The sequence below is a fragment of the Triticum dicoccoides genome, chromosome 3A (genome assembly GCF_002162155.2).
Source record: "Triticum dicoccoides isolate Atlit2015 ecotype Zavitan chromosome 3A, WEW_v2.0, whole genome shotgun sequence".
Lineage (NCBI taxonomy): Eukaryota > Viridiplantae > Streptophyta > Magnoliopsida > Poales > Poaceae > Triticum > Triticum dicoccoides.
Window position 1 is genome coordinate 631,266,149 of NC_041384.1, and position 15,994 is coordinate 631,282,142.

Consider the following 15,994-nt stretch of genomic DNA (forward strand, 5'->3'; position numbering starts at 1 on the left):
GGGAACATTGGAGAATTTGATGCACCGTGAGGAGTTCAGGACGTTGATGCACTTTGAGGAGGAGGAGGAGGTGAACAGATGCATGCTTGTGTGACATGGTGGCGAACGTTGTATTATTATTAGATTGAATCATCCGTGTATAGATTGATTGACACATGGCTATTTTTGTGAATTGAGATTGCTGCTTCGAGGCATGTAAAACAAAGTATTATCTTCATACCGATGTTACTATTCAGTTCCATAATTTGTAAACAACATTTGATATTGAAACCTTACTGTGATTTCATAAGCCAATGCCAATTAAATGAACAACCAGACAATTGAATTTGTATCCATGGCCATTACGAAGATCTTCTTGTCGAATTGTTATTCCGCCCAATTCAATATGAAGCCCTTCAACACAAACATCCAAACACAACATTAATGGAATTGCGGTTCCAACTAAAAAAAATGGGATTTCTTTATAATAAAAAATATATCCGGGAAACCCCGTGAAGAAAACGCAAAGGCAGAGTCTCCGCAAGTCCTCCCACCCCCCACTCCCCATCTATCCCCGCCCCGCCCGTCCCGGATCCACACCGCCGCCGCGATGCCGTCGTTCAAGGCCCCGGCGCCGGGCTTCTCCGTCCGCTTCAGCCCGTTCCACGAGCATCGCCTCCTCGCTGCCACCTCGCAGCACTTCGGTCTCGTCGGCAACGGGCACCTCCTGGTTCTCGACCTCTCCGCCGCCGGGCCCGGCGGGCCCGGCCTCACCCCGCTCTTCTCCTTCCCCACCTCCGACGCGCTCTTCGACTGCGCGTGGTCCGAGTCCCACGACTCCCTCTGCGCCGCCGCGTCGGGGGACGGCTCCGTGCGGCTCTTCGACGTCACGCTGCCGCCGGCGCAGAACCCCGTCCGCCTCCTCCGGGAGCACGCGCGGGAGGTCCACGGGATCGATTGGAACCCCGTCCGCCGCGACGCCTTCCTCTCCGCCTCCTGGGACGACACCCTCAAGCTCTGGTCCCCCGACCGCCCCGCCTCCGTCCGCACCTTCCGCGGCCACGAGTACTGCGTCTACGCCGCCGCGTGGTCGGCCCGGCACCCGGACATCTTCGCGTCGGCGTCCGGCGACCACACGGCCCGCGTCTGGGACGTGCGGGAGCCGGGGCCCACCCTCGTCATCCCGGCCCACGACCACGAGGTGCTCTCCCTGGATTGGGACAAGTACGACCCGTCCATCCTGGCCACCGGCTCCGTCGACAAGTCGATCCGCATCTGGGACGTCCGCTCGCCGCAGGCGCCCCTCGCCCAGCTCGCGGGGCACGGGTACGCCGTCAAGCGCGTCAAGTTCTCGCCGCATCGGCAGGGCATGCTCATGTCCTGCTCCTACGACATGACGGTCTGCATGTGGGATTACCGGAAAGAGGACGCCCTGCTGCAAAGGTACGGCCACCACACCGAGTTCGTAGCTGGGATCGACATGAGCGTGCTCACCGATGGGCTGCTCGCCAGCACCGGCTGGGACGAGATGATCTACGTTTGGCCATTTGGGAGTGATCCCAGAGCAATGTAACACAACATATTTTGATAATCTGTATCATGTCTGTTGAGTCGATCTTACATTGGCTGTGATACATATGGAATGGAATGGAAGTAAACACCTGGTGAGTTGAAGTTGGAATAATGCTACGGTACCATTGTTTGCTTCACAAATTGGTTAAGTTTTTTATGTGTTGAGTTGGACTGTCCCTCCCATACATTGCAGCCTGCTATTGCTAGCTTGTTTAGATTTTTCATGTTGCTATTGCTAGTATGTTGCCAAAGTAAGCACAAGGTTTTCTTTCGGCTTCTGATCAACGACAGACTGAATACCAGAGAGCTTCTTCTGACAAAACAATTTCACATTGAAGATTGCAACTGCCCTATGTGTGGACTGTACACTCTAGAAACCTGAGACCATCTTTTCTTCAAATGTCATTTTGCATCGATTTGCTGGAGATATTTATGTCCTGGATTCCCGGTTGCATCAATTTTGCATCAATGTCATTTCGTTGGAGAATGATCGAGCATTTCAGAGATCTGATAGGGGTGCCTTTCTTCCTAGAATTATTCATTTTGACTTGCTGGGCTTTCTGTACTGCAAGAAATGATTTCATCTTCTAGAACATTCAGGGAAACCTCTACAAACGCAGAAGGAAATTTAAAGAGGAAATCAAGCTGCTGGTTCACAGAGCTAATAAGAAAGCATACTTTCAGTTTCCAACTGGGTCTCTGCTTTCCATTAACTCGGTGGATTCACTCCTAAATTAGGTTATGTTTGGTACATACATAGAGTAGGCTCTCATTTCTATTACCTGTAATTTATATGGGGCGTGCTACGCGTCGGTGTTGTTGCGGAAGGAAATTTTGCAACATGGGTGTTGTTAGTTTTCAACATGGGTGTTGTTGCTGAAGGAAATTTTGCAACATAGATGGTGTTGCAGAAAAAAGTTGGAGTTTTTTTTTTGTCTTCACTTTGCAATATATGGGTGTTGTTGTGGAAGAAAATTTTGTAACACAGATGATGTTGCAGAAAAAATTGCATACTTCTTTTTTTCCATCTTCATTTTCTTACAACATGGGTACTGCTGCAGAAAGAAATTTTGTAACACATGATGTTGGAAAGAAGTCCACATAACCCCCTAGTGTTTCACAAACCGGCTAATTTACCCCCTGAAGTGCAAAACCGGGTATTTAACCCCCTGCCTTTCTCAAAACCATGTGAATCATCCCCTAAACCTGATTAGAGTGGTTTTGGCAGGTGGTTTTGTCCTTTCGGACCTGCACCCAACTGCACCTGGCCTTGTCCATCCTCAGCTGCACGCCGGCGTTGTGTGCAGCGCCTGGATGCCGACATCACCATGTAGCTTGCTGGTCCATTCTTTCAACTCTGTCAGCTTCTTCATGGTGAACCGCATCATCTCCGGGTTGCCGTGCAGCCTACACGACGCCACCAGAGTGTCACACATCGAAAGCCATCACTTCAATCAGGCGTGGAGTGCATCATTGAAGCTGCAGCTCTGACCCATCACCGATCTGAGAATACTGCTAGGACTCCCAGGAGCGTTGACTCATCCGGCTTGCCGCTGTCCAAGCACATCTAACTGAATTCCTTCCCATGATGTGTGTACCCGTGTATATCAGCGAGTTCAAGGACGTCAAACGCGAGCATCACCTTTGTCCTCCCTCACCACCAGGCTGCCAAAATCACCTACGTGTTCACAAATATGAGTCATGCATGTTACCATGGCGTCCTCGGTTCTTCACTGGGCTCGAGGCCAGTCAGGCCCTCGCTCGTGATCAAGACTCGTCTCCCAGCTCGGCAGGCTGGTGCTCGTCACCGGCACGAACATGCCGGAGCTGCCGCAGAGTGAGGTTGAGGAGATTTCGGCAGAGTGACTCTCCTCCATCCCGGACAGCGCCGTCATGTTTTCCACCTTCAGGAGCAAGATGTGTGTCCCGGCCGCCTGCACAACTCCATAAAGGCAGAGACTTCAAGGTGAAGGTCGAGAAGTGCATGACTCCGGGGTTCGAGGAGAGGATGAATGGGAGGGATGTGGTGCACCTATACCACATCCTACGAAAAATCAAAGCGTGCGGTGCTTAGTGAACCACGCCGGACGAGCTCCATCATGCTAGGGCTCCTTGTCGGCTGCTGTAAACTGTTTGATGTTGTACAGCGAGTATGGAGTACCTCAACGTCGAGCTGTTCGCGGGGGACCTCGATGTCGGGGTGAAACTGGCACGCCGGCACCAAGGATGGTTTAGGTGAGAGGATGTGAACGATGCCGTATACACGTGATTGCAGGCAGATGGGATAGGGAAGAAAGAACTCTGCCGACCTGGCCCCTCGCAACGTTGCTACGTCAGCAAACCACCTCACAAAACCACTATAATCAGGTTTAGGGGGTAATTCACATTGTTTTGAGAAAGACAGGGGGTTAAGTACCCGGTTTTAAACTTCAGGGGGTAAATTAGCTGGTTTGTGAAACCCTGGGGGGTGATGTGGACTTCTTTCCATGATGTTGCAGATTCTTTTTACAAGAATAGGCACCCAAAGACACTCGTCGCACAGAGGTGGCAGACAGTCGCGTGCGATCTGCCGGTTGAAATGAACCATTTCCCAATTCATATGCCAAAGAAGTCAATATAAATACATACAGTGGGAGTAATCCCACTGTTTTTCTGTCATTTCTTTATGACCATGTTAGGAAAAAGGCGTAGATCCAGATAGTGCCACCGGAGAATAGAACAAATACGAGAAAAGCAACAACTATGTCGCCCACACATATATCCTTGTTTTTTTTTGAGGAAAAAGAGTAACACTCCATTACTCTTGAGCTGATTCCATGTCAGCTCTCATCTCTTCCACTAAATCATCCGGGACACCTGCAACTTTATACACGTCTCCCTTTTTTCTGGCCCGGGCCGCCAAGCAGTGAGCCAATTTGTTCTGATTCCTGTTGACATAGTCCACCCGAGCATTTCTGAATTTTGATAGTTCAATCTTGGCATCGTGTATGATTGAAAAACAGGCAGAACGGTTGCTGGCTTCAGATTGGATTTCTTTTGCTAAGAAGGAGCAGTCTGTTTCCGCAATGACGGGCCCTCTGAACAGAGCCGCTAAAGATTGGAGCCCCGACAAGAGAGCTCGGGCCTCCGCTTCCTCAACCGACGAGCAACACTCGATACTTTTAGACTGCGAGAAGACCACCAGGCCCCTGTGGTCGCGAGCTACTGCACCAATACATGCCTGCCCACTGTTAGCCAAGAAAGAGGCATCAGTATTCAGTTTCACCAGGCCATTACTTGGGGGGCACCAAGCACCAGAGGACGCCAAGTTGCAGTCCGATCTCACCTCCATAGCTCCTCCCGCTGACTCCTTTCCAACAGAAGCATTCCTAAGCTGCCCCAGACCTTGCTTGTCTTTCATATCTGAAATAGATACATAGCTGTTGTCATTTATCTCCTCTACGTATTGCTGCAGGAATAAAGCCGATCTACTAACCAACTCTTTCCCTGTACTATGAAAATAGTCGTCTCGAAGAAACCAGCAACGCCACAGCAGCAACAATACTTTTGTTTTTGTTTCCATATTGCATAGCCCTAATAAATTTTGTAACCAGTCCTCCCCAGTAAACTGAAAGAGCGTTTCGCTGGGGATGTTTCAGACCTTTCTCATCTCCGTTCTTAGGGCTCTGCTCTTGGTACAAGAGACTACAGCATGGTGTTCGTTTTCCTCTCCCATTCCACAAATATTGCAGGTACTGTCCATATCCAAAGTACGCTTCCATTTGTTCAGCTTGGTCGGCAGCGTATTGGTGGCTGTTCTCCACCTGAAGATTTTGATCTTTTCTGGTACCTTGGCCTTCCAGATGATGCCCCAAATGCTACGGTTGTGTGATGCGTTCGTAGAACTCGATGCCGCACCCTCAGACTGATCTTGAAGAGAGGCCGCCAGCTTATACGCACTCCGGACAGTGAAAACTCCAGACTTCTCATAATTCCACGCCAAAGTATCCTCCGCAGCCGAATTCGGGATCCTGATGCTACATATCGCATCCGCATCAAAACCATAAAATAGCTGGTGAATCAGTTCTGAATTCCATCCACTTCCATCTGCAAGCATCAATTGATTCACCCAACGCAATCTGGATCGACGAATGACGTTAGCAGGTTTCAGACCACTCTCACGAGGGATCCACCGGTCCCGTTGGATATTAACCTTTCTCCATTTCCGATCCTCCAGACAATGCCCTCCTTCAGGAGCTCGAGACCATGCTCAATGCCTCGCCAAACCGGAGAAGCATCAGAAGCAAAAACCGTGTCCAGCAGCTCCCCCTTAGGATAGTATTTTGATTTCAGCACTCTCGCGCACAGACTATCGGGCCACTGAATAAGTCTCCAAGCTTGTCTCGCTAACAAAGCTTGGTTGAAGAGTTTCATATCTCTAAAACCGATACCCCCTCCTCTTTTAGGCTTGATCATTCTCTCCCAAGACATCCAGTGGACTTTCCTCTGCCCATTTTCTTCTCCCCACCAGAAGTTCCAGATAAGTTTTTCATATTTATCGCAGAAACCTTGTGTCATCTTAAACACCCCCATGCAGTACGTTGGGAGGGCTTGAAGAACAGACTTGATGAGGACCTCTTTTGCTGCATGGGACATGAATCTTTCAGACCAATCCGAGCATCTCTTGATGAACCTCTCCACGATTGGTTGAAAAGATGACTCTTTCATACGCCCCTCTGCCGTAGGTAGCCCCAAATACTTACTCTCGAACGTAGAAGCCGTTATCTCAAGTACACTTTTGATTTCCTCCTGGACATCACTTGGGCACACTTCACTGAACATGATTGAGCACTTGCTGTAGCTTAGGAGTTGACCTGAACCCCTTTGAAACTCATCCAACACTTGCTTCACACCCTCGGCCTCCTCTTTGGAAGCTTTGAAAAAGAGTAGGCTGTCGTCGACGAACAGGAGGTTTGACACACCCGGGCTGCCTCTAGCGATCTTAAGAGGAGTTAACCTTCCCCGACGAATCTCTTTGTCCAGCAGGCAGGACAGGCCATCGGCGTCGAAGAGGAAAAGGTAGGGACTCAGCGGGTCGCCCTGGCGAAGTCCTCTCGAGGGAAGGAAAAAGTCCAGCAGCTCCCCATTATATTTGACTGCATATCGCACGGACGTAACACAGCACATAACCCACTGAACCCATTTGTGATCAAAACCCAACTTCAATAGAGCCTCTTCCAGGAAGCCCCAATCCACACGATCGTAAGCTTTCGCCAAATCCAATTTAAAGGCGCAATGAGTATTCCTAGGCAATTTGCTATTCTGGATCTTGTGAAAACACTCAAAAGCGATTGTAGCATTATCCATAATTAGACGCCCTGGGATGAAGGCACTTTGGGTTTCCGAAATGAGCTCATCCAGGAAGGGTCTTAGGCGATTCACCATACACTTAGAGATTACCTTGTATATCACATTGCATAGACTGATAGGGCAAAAGTCCTTCAATTGCTCCGGCATGTTTCCTTTGGGTATGAGTGCTATGACTGTATCGTTGGTGCCCTCCGGCATAACTCCCTCTTGAAAAAACTTCAGGACCGCGTTCACCGCATCTCTCTTAACTATGCCCCAATTCTTTGGTAGAATCTGGCGGGAAAACCATCGGGTCCGGGAGCCTTTAGAGGGCCGATCTGAAAAAGTGCGTCACTAACTTCCTTCTCTAAGAACTCTTTAACCAGTGCGGAATTCATGTCACTTGACACTCTATTTGTCAAGCAGTCTACAATGACTTTAGGGTCCACTCCACTTTCTTTAGTGTACAGATTTTTGAAAAAGTTTGTTGTCATCTCCTGAAGCTTGGCCCGATCCTCTACCCAATTCCCATCTCCATCCTTCAATTTACTGATGTTGTTTTTCTTCCTCCTCCATGTAGCTTTGCGCTGAAAGTACTTTGTATTTTTGTCTCCCTCCCGCAACCAAAGAGCTCTCGACCTTTGCCTCCACATCATTTCTTCGCGATGCAACAGTTCGTCCAAGTTCTTAGCCGCCGCTTTAATTTCTTTATCTCTGGATGCTGAAGCAGGTCTAGACCAAAGATACTCCAGCTGCTTCCTCATGGCCGCGGTTTGCTTAATTATGGACCCAAAATTTTGTTTTGCCCAATCATTCAGAGTCTTTTGCAAGACTGACAGTTTTTGTGATATCTCAGACAAATTTTCAGCCGGTTTATCCTCATTCCACTTGCTCACTATAGCTTCAGTCAACGAATCCATTCTTTCCCACATGTACTCGTATCGGAAGATTTTGTTAATAGGACGCCATTCCTCTCTCTGACCAAATCTGAGCAATAAAGGAAGGTGGTCTGATCTGGACGTACATAAGTGCTCGATTGAAGCATTTGGAAAAATTGCATTCCACTCTTGATCAGCCACCCCTCTGTCTATCCTTGCCTTCACATTGTCCGCTCCGCTCTGTTTATTGTCATATATCCATTTCGGGCCTTTGAAGCCAAGATCCAACAAATTACAGTCAGCAAGCACCTCCCTGAAATTTGCCATGTTCCTCTCGTTTCGCTGAGATTGGGAAAAGTGCTCATGTTGCCAAGCTGTCTCGTTAAAATCTCCTATCATGAACCAAGGTTCATTAGACCTCGGTTTGATTCTACGTAGGAGATCCCACATGTGGTGCCTCTCACTGGCTTTAGGTTCTCCATACACAAATGTACCCCGCCATAGCCGGCCATGGGGATTTAGACGAACCAACACATCAATATACCGCGGGCCAACAGCGAGTTTCTTTATTTCAACTTGCTCATCATAGAAGAGAGCTATACCTGCACCTTTTCCTATTCCGTCATGGGAGATGCAGTGCTTGAGACCTAGACTCCTACGCAGTTTATTGACATAATCCTCGCTCTTTCTAGCCACTTGGTACATGTTTGGGGAAGAATCTGAATCCGCGAGAGCGGTGTTGCGAACTTTGGAAGCTTCTGGACAACACCAAACCGTCTAGAGATCCTCACAATCCCAAAAGTAACAAGCAATACAAAGAACATGGTGAAACCACAAATCTAGCGTCCCTTTTTTACTTTTCTTTTCTTCCCAACAAATCAAAGTTGGGTGGAGGGGTTGGAATCTCATAGTAGTCTATAGTCATGGTTTTCATGTATCTTATCGACCCCGTCTTTAGGGGCTTGAGCACAAAATGTTAGTTGTTTATTATATGTACGTGGTATGAATCCCACTCTTGTTCCTCGCACAAGCTGTCTAAATGATATGGTAAGGTGTTCCTATTCGACTAAATGAGATGCAAATACTCAATTATATACCGTGCAAACTGGAACACATTGTCTTCTTCTATCCTTATAAAATTGTGTGTGTGTGCGCGAGCGCGAATGCGCGTGTTTCCAATCACGTTGGTCTCATTTCATTGCGGCTAAAACATATACATACAACCACGAATACTATTAGCCCCCATAATCATATACTCCCTCCGTTCCAAGCTTTTTCGGACGGAGGGAGTATCATTATTACCAAAATCCGCCTAAATATACCAAAAAAAGGATTATGAATAAAATGGCACATCCCATATTTTGCCTCAACACAACTTCCTCCTCTAAGCTTCCATTCTCCTTCTGAATAGATGTCAAACACATTGGATGTGTGCCGATAACAAAAGTTCCACCAAAAATAGGGCCGACCTTCGACCCTATTTGCATATACAAGCAAGCCGATGACTCTCAACCTCTCCTCTCTCTAGGCGATAAGGCCCCGGGCCAGACCTGGTTCCCCCGCCCTCCATTTGTTGCTCCAACGGGCGGGGGTGGTGGTGGGAACCCTGTCTTTGCGTGTTTGACATGTAGTCAGGGTTAGAGTATGGTGTCGGCGGCGGTGTTGCCTAGTCAAGGACATTGATTAGTTGGTGGGTTAGTGTCATTGTCGACAATATGCTCCATCATTTGTGCGGTGCCGGCTTGGTTTCTATCTTGTTGCCGATGATCTCGTCTTGTGTGTAGACTGATCCCATGCGAGGGTGATAGTAAATCAGTCATCGATTCATGTCGAAACAGGGCAGGGCATGCCCCGCGCCAATCCCCGCGCCTTGTGCCGATCCCGCCATACATGACAAGTGGTTACAACAACAACAATGAGGGGTATGCATAGGCGACATAGTTGTTACTCTTTTTTTTTCGAGAGTACGCCAATGACGTGCCATATCTTTATAGAAGGGATCAAAGATAATTACAGGAGACCAACGGTTAATGCGAACATCATCGTCGGAACACCCACACCCTACAAATGTTCTTATATCAACTTCTCACAAATCTATCTAGGCCTCCTACACCTATACCCGCTCTCTTCTAGTCTCGAATCCCGTCGATGATCCCTCTAGCAGTTTCTCCTGGTGTTTTTTGCTGCTCCTGCCTATTGAAGACTCACGCATTCCGTTGCTTCCAGAGCAACCAAGCAGCTGCGATGACAAAAGTGTCAAATCCCCTCCTGTCCTTGCCTTGGAAGCCTCTCCTCGTACCGAGCCACCACTCGACAAAGGTATCATTTCTGCTCGGAGTCGAAACAGTAAGCTGCAATGTGTCAAAACATGTGTGCCACACCTCGCGCACGTAGACACATTGCACCAGAATGTGCTCGACATTATCCTCTTCCTGCATGCAAGTATAGCAAGTGGAAGGCACCTCCTGCAAGCCATGCCGTGCTCTCCTGTCTGATGTCCACAATCTGTGTTGCACCGCTAGCCATGCAAAGATTTTGCACTTGAGCGGGGCCCAGCTTCTCCAAATCCCAATGGCCATCGAGGATCGAATCCCACCCATGCACAACTGGGTGTAGGTGGACTTTGCCGAGTACACACCTGATTTGTCATGTGGCCATGCAAAGGTGTCCTCGACCTGCACATCTCTCGGCACTGTAGCGATCGCATGCCTAAGGTGCATGACCTGAATCAGCGCTCCATAAGAGAGTTGGGGTTGCAGCTCCTGAACCCATCTCTCTCCACTCAAAGTCTGAGCCACTGTCCTAGTATTTCTCGTCTTTGTGTCCACTCCTCGGGCCAGCAATGGCGCTATGTCCTGAACCGCAAAACCGTGAATCCATCTATCCCTCCAGAGTAGCACTTTGTATCCTCTGCCAATGGTTATCATCACTAGGCTACCAAACACTTGCCGCGCCTCATCATCAATCAGCATATGAAGACCTTGCCATGGCCTGTGCAACTCGGTACGCCTAAGCCACTCCCATCTCACTCTAAGGGCTAGGGCTTGCAGACTCAAGTTCTTCACTCCAAGTCCACTGTAGCTAAGCCGTCTGCAGATTGAGTTCCAAGCCACTAAGCATTGGCCTCCATTTACTTGGTTCTTTCTAGCCCAAAAGAAGGCTCTCATCCAACCGTTGATGTCCTCGAGGACCCAAGCCGGTGCCTTCATGATAAGCAAGTGATGAAATGGTCTAGCCGCGATGACAAATTTCACCAACACGAGCCGACCCGAGCGCTGCATAAGACCTCTCTGCCATGCATGGATAAAGTGTCTAACTTGGTCTAGGAGCGGTTGCCACTGCACCTTGGTAAGCTTCTTGATAGCTAACTGGAACCCTAGATATCTACAGGGGAATTCCCCGATGGCGCATTGCAAGAGGCTCTCCACTCTGGCCCGGTCTTCCTGATCTTCCGTTATTAGGATTGCTGACGATTTTCTGTAATTGACCCTAAGGCCAAAAGCTTCACCAAATATCTCCAATGCATTCCAGACAAACTCGAGGTCCGGCATGGATGGCCTCACAAAGAGGGCGACATCATCTGCATATATGGACAGTCTCTGCATCGCCTAGATGCCCATGTAACTGCTTAGTACTCCCTCCTGCAAGGCCCTAGTAATAATGGCCGAGAGTGCCTCCATAGCAACGACGAGAGAGCAAATGGGAGACCGGATCCCCTTGCCTAAGTCCCTTGGCATGCCAAATTCTCCTCCAGGGGACTCCATTAACTAGCACACGCGTATTAGCAGTCTGAAGCAGGGCGGCGATCCAATTTAGATACAGCGTACCGAATCCTTTGGCTCGGAGAACCTCGAACAGGAATGGCCACGAGAGGGAGTCGAACACACGTGTGATATCCAGTTTAAGAAAGACCCCATGATTCTTCCTCGCATGGATTTTCGTGGCTGCTTGTCTCACCAGGAGGTAATTATCATGCAAGCTTCCCCCTTTTATGAATGCAGACTGGTTCACTCCCACCAGTTCGGGCATTTGCTTTCGAACTCTGTTGGCGAGCAGTTTGGAAAAACTATGCGGTAAACTGATCGGCCGGAAATCTCCCACATCCAACGCCATCCGTCTTTTTGGGTATGAGCACTATGAGGGCTCGATTAAGTCTTGCGAATCCTCTGCTCTCTCCCAGTGCAAGCTTGGCAAGCGCCGCCATTATGTCATTTTTGATGATTGGCCAAGCTCTTTGATAAAACATAGCACCGAATCCATCCGGTCCAGGTGCGCCATATGGGTGCATGTTTTTAATTACTTACCAAACTTCCTCCTCCCTGAAGATCATCTCTAGCTCCGACAGATGACGAATTTGTTCTCTTTGGTGGTGCAACGACCGGCAAACAAACAATGACGAATTAAATTCAAAAGGATTTTCTCATATTTAGATGCATTTCTAAGTTTTCATAGGATATTTTCTGAATGCTTCCTTAATTAATATAACCCAAATACTCCCTCAATAAACTTTTATAAGACAAAGCCAATCTTGATCGACATGGTATTGGATAATATGCCAGGCAGTCGAAGAATGCACCAATGAGGTGCAGAGACATAATCCATAAGCCATCACAATCAGTTTCGCTATGAATGTAGAAACACAGTTAACTAGTGCTATGCTATCAAGTTTATAAGAATTGTTCACTGAACGTCACAAGTTACAACTGCAAAAGAATCAACAACCACACACAAATACACGACCACACCGACAATGGGAACACAAGCTTTACTCCGCGCCTCAACTGAAACCAAAAGGCAAACAGCTGAATCACTACAAGCTTACACACGTGTACCAGAGTTGAATCTTGGTATAAGATGGCCATAAAATCATAGCGTTTCACCCTGCTCCCGTGCCACGGAAGTTGAAAGGATGGCAAGGCTGTTGTTTAAGAACGTGAGCGCGGATTCACAGTCTGAAATGATTTTTGTGACGGATGAAGGCTCGCTTGAATTTGAAAGTGAGCCAGCTGCCATTGCTGTATATGAATCTCGCAGGCTCCTCAAATTTCCAAGGAACTGCACATCATAAATAAGCACTCAAGTCAAAGCATGTTTTGTAAGAGTATGGTTGACGCTGTCAGCACTTAGCCAGAGCACGCTAACTACTTGAAAGGACATGAATTACTACAAGAGCTGTAAAAGTTTGAAGTAAGAGGTGGTATTATTTTAAACGGATGACACAGTGTAATTCTACATAAAGCTATACCATGTTATCTTATACTACTATTTTGGAGATACATTTCATAGAACAGAATACAAGGACTACTCACTACACAGAAACTTCCAGGCTTATAGATATCTGAAGCTACCCAGATTTGCTTTAGAATTTGTAGCAGGGTGTTTAATTCCTGTTGACTAGAGTTCACAAGATAATATTGCCGGCCATCAGCATTTCAAAAATAACACCAATAAGGTTTATACGAGGCTATTTTTGAGTTTTTGACAGGGAAAAACAAACATCTGTCCTGTGCATTAAGTTCATATTGCAGGACAATAAATAACCTATGATAATAAATAGTCACTGAAACTTGAAAGAAATATCATAAAACTATGACAGTATTTTGACATACTGAGTACCTACTGACAAATGAACTTCTACTATTTTCATCCCATCAAAAGTTCAAATAACCAGATCATGACATATAGGTCAGACCGTCAGAGATAGACAAGAAATTCAAATGAGCAACAAAGTGACCAATAAACGAATAAAAATATATTTAGATAGTACCTTTAAAAGTGTGTTATAAGCCTCTAACAAGCGGTTAGCAGCTGGACCAAACCCATGCAACTGTGGCACCTCCATCATGTGGGTCCAAGGATGAATTTCCTACAACGACAAATAACTTCTATCATCCAACAACTCAAAACACATGAAAAATGATAATCAGAAGTACAAATGATATTCATGTCAAGGTTATTTGTCTGGAATATAAGGAGATACAGGGAGAAAATTACATAACGTTGCATAAGATGTTCACCTTAGTGTATATCATATTGAAGGATTTTACTGTTTCAAGAAACGATTGCAAATGTTCCCTCAACTTCAACTCTGTCTCGGCATAGTCTTCGTTCGGATTATAGTCATACTGGGCAGCAGAGACCACTGTTAGCGCAAATAGCATACTGCAGGGTACTGTCAACAAACTAACAAACATGATATGCATGGGAATTTCAGATAGAAGTGTATAGATTGATTTTAAATATATGATCACAATTATACGAATACAGAAGTAGGATCCAGTGATGTGTTTATATACCTTTGAGGCTAGCTCCTGCACCATCTGTTGCAGATTTGACATCTTTTTGGTATACTCAGAGAGCTTCAACTCTAGTTCTGCTATATCAGGCCTGCAAAATGATAATTTAACTCAGTGAAATAGTGGTGGTTCACTGGTTCGTTAAATTGCTAGTCAACTGGGGGTCACAAGACAGCAAGATGGATTAATACCATTTAAGGAGTTATAAGGGTGCTAGAAATCCGAGCCCTCTAAATAACACAAATGATAAGAGCATCAAATTGGGCGTACTTACAGGGGGTAAATTGATTGTATTTGGACATCTGCAGGAAAAAGCTTGCACTCCTCTGAAAATATTTGTGCCTGTTTCTCTGCAATGGAATCTACAAGTTGTACGTCCTTTGCCAACTGCTCATCAACACTGCCAGGGAGCAATTTGTCAGAAAGTTTATGTTTTAGATGCCCTAATATTGAGGTTAAAGCATCATCTAATATTTTCTGTACAACACAGTACATTTTGCATCAAACATTCCTTTCCGCTTACAGTGCTAGAAAAGGTTTAACTGAAAATAGCTACCGACATCAGAATCTGACTAATGCCTTTGCATAATCAGCATAGCAAAAGTATACCACAGACAGTAAAGTGCAAACCAACCTAACCTCCACTCTGGATTGTCGGCATAGCAGCTAGCTTCCACCAAGTCAACAATTAGACGGAGGAGCTCCACCCGCTCGTCGTAGCTGCCTCTGCCCTGCAATCCCACAAAAGATGACAAACGCTGAATCTGAGTTTGCGATTTTCACCACACACCAGAGATCTGCCATCTGTGTGTAACAAAATCTAATACTCAACAAATGTAAGCTTCCTAGAACAAAGAGCTGCATTCCTCTCACCTGAATCGCCTCAGTGTCGACTGAAGGCGTGATACCAAGGAAATTCGCGATCTCCGCCAAGTCTGCATAACCCCAACCATCAGCACAAGGCACGAGCAAGCACTCCCTATTCAGCGCGGCGAAACAGGTGGAGCAGAAACCTTACGTTGGATCCTGCTGTTCTCCTCGTCGCGGTCGAGGCTGTCCCCCTGCCAGTTCTGCTGCGTGAATGGCGATCTGTCGCCCAGCAGCCTCCGGACCACAGCAGCAGCAGCAGGTCAGCAAACGAAATCCTCAATTCGGAAACCCTACGAGCCCCAGAACCCGCGCCGAGGCACACGGCGGAGGGCGGGCGGGGCGGAAATGCGGGGGCGGGCGTACCGGAAGAAGAGCCACTCGAGGAGGCGGTAGCGCTCGACGCCGGCGAAGAGGAGGGACTGCGCAGGCGCGCTGGCGCGCGGGTAGGCCAGCACCGCCAGCTTCCGCTGGATCTCCTCCATCTGCTTGGACGCCATGGGGAAATCAACCCCCCCGCTCGCGGTGGCCGGCCGGCTTGGTGGTGGTTGGGCTGTGGGGATCGAGCCGACGGGGGACGGCCCAGCGAGCGAGATGGATGACGTTACGCCCGGGGCATTTCTTTTCCTCTTTTTCTACTAGATCGAATTATTTTCGTTTCAAATTTCGAAGGATCGGTTCTCTCTCTCCCCTAGGGGTGGGGCCCGGGTGTCGGGTTCTAGGTCCGGAAAGCAACAAGCGGGCGGTCCAATCCAAGCGGCCGACGAAGAGGGGAGGGGGGGACTAGCCGGCTAGCGTGTGGACGGGTGCGGCTCTCGGCTCGCCACGCGGAGACGGCACGAGCCCCGATGCCGCCGCCCCGCCGCGCCGGCGCGGGCGACACGAGCGCCTTCTTCGCGGCGACGCTGGTGCTGTGGGCCGTGTCGGTGGGGTTCGAGATCGGCGCCCGGGGACGCCGCGAGCTGGCCGCCGTGGCCGCCGGCTTCGCCTTCTTCCAGGCCGCCAACACGGCCGTCCGCGCCGCGGTCTCCCGCGACCCGCTCTTCGTCAACACCGCCGTCTCGCTGCTCCACT

The 15,994-nt window shown here is 48.2% G+C and overlaps 3 protein-coding genes across 3 annotated transcripts in view; 2 read left to right on the forward strand and 1 right to left on the reverse strand.

Moving 5' to 3' along the window:
* Positions 1-534: 534 nt before the first annotated feature.
* Positions 535-1,716, forward strand: LOC119269733 (peroxisome biogenesis protein 7-like). Its single transcript, XM_037551638.1, has one exon. It carries the CDS (start codon positions 590-592, stop codon positions 1,550-1,552), a length of 963 nt encoding a protein of 320 aa, XP_037407535.1. The 5' UTR covers positions 535-589; the 3' UTR covers positions 1,553-1,716.
* Positions 1,717-12,358: 10,642 nt separating this feature from the next.
* On the reverse strand, positions 12,359-15,525 carry LOC119269734 (AUGMIN subunit 7). Its single transcript, XM_037551639.1, has 9 exons — positions 15,287-15,525; positions 15,072-15,157; positions 14,927-14,988; positions 14,693-14,784; positions 14,328-14,453; positions 14,054-14,144; positions 13,775-13,882; positions 13,525-13,623; positions 12,359-12,812 (listed from the first exon to the last, which is right to left on the reverse strand). Exons 1-9 carry the CDS (start codon positions 15,418-15,420, stop codon positions 12,624-12,626), a joined length of 987 nt encoding a protein of 328 aa, XP_037407536.1. The 5' UTR covers positions 15,421-15,525; the 3' UTR covers positions 12,359-12,623.
* Positions 15,526-15,708: 183 nt separating this feature from the next.
* LOC119269735 (TLC domain-containing protein 2-like) overlaps positions 15,709-15,994 on the forward strand; it is a 15,029-nt gene continuing 14,743 nt past the window's right edge. Inside the window, exon 1 of the mRNA XM_037551641.1 lies at positions 15,709-15,992. Coding sequence (XP_037407538.1) covers positions 15,769-15,992 — 224 coding nt within the window. The 5' untranslated portion in view covers positions 15,709-15,768. The remainder of the gene's footprint in view (positions 15,993-15,994) is intronic.

Coding starts and splice junctions, on each gene's coding strand:
- LOC119269733 (XM_037551638.1), top strand. CDS start 590: ATGCCGTCGTTCAAGGCCCCGGCGCCGGGCTTCTCCGTCCGCTTCAGC.
- LOC119269734 (XM_037551639.1), bottom strand. CDS start 15,420: ATGGCGTCCAAGCAGATGGAGGAGATCCAGCGGAAGCTGGCGGTGCTG. Junction 15,158..15,286: donor CTCGAGTGGCTCTTCTTCCG/GTACGCCCGCCC, acceptor TGTGGTCCGGAG/GCTGCTGGGCGACAGATCGC. Junction 14,145..14,327: donor ATACAATCAATTTACCCCCT/GTAAGTACGCCC, acceptor ATCATTTTGCAG/GCCTGATATAGCAGAACTAG.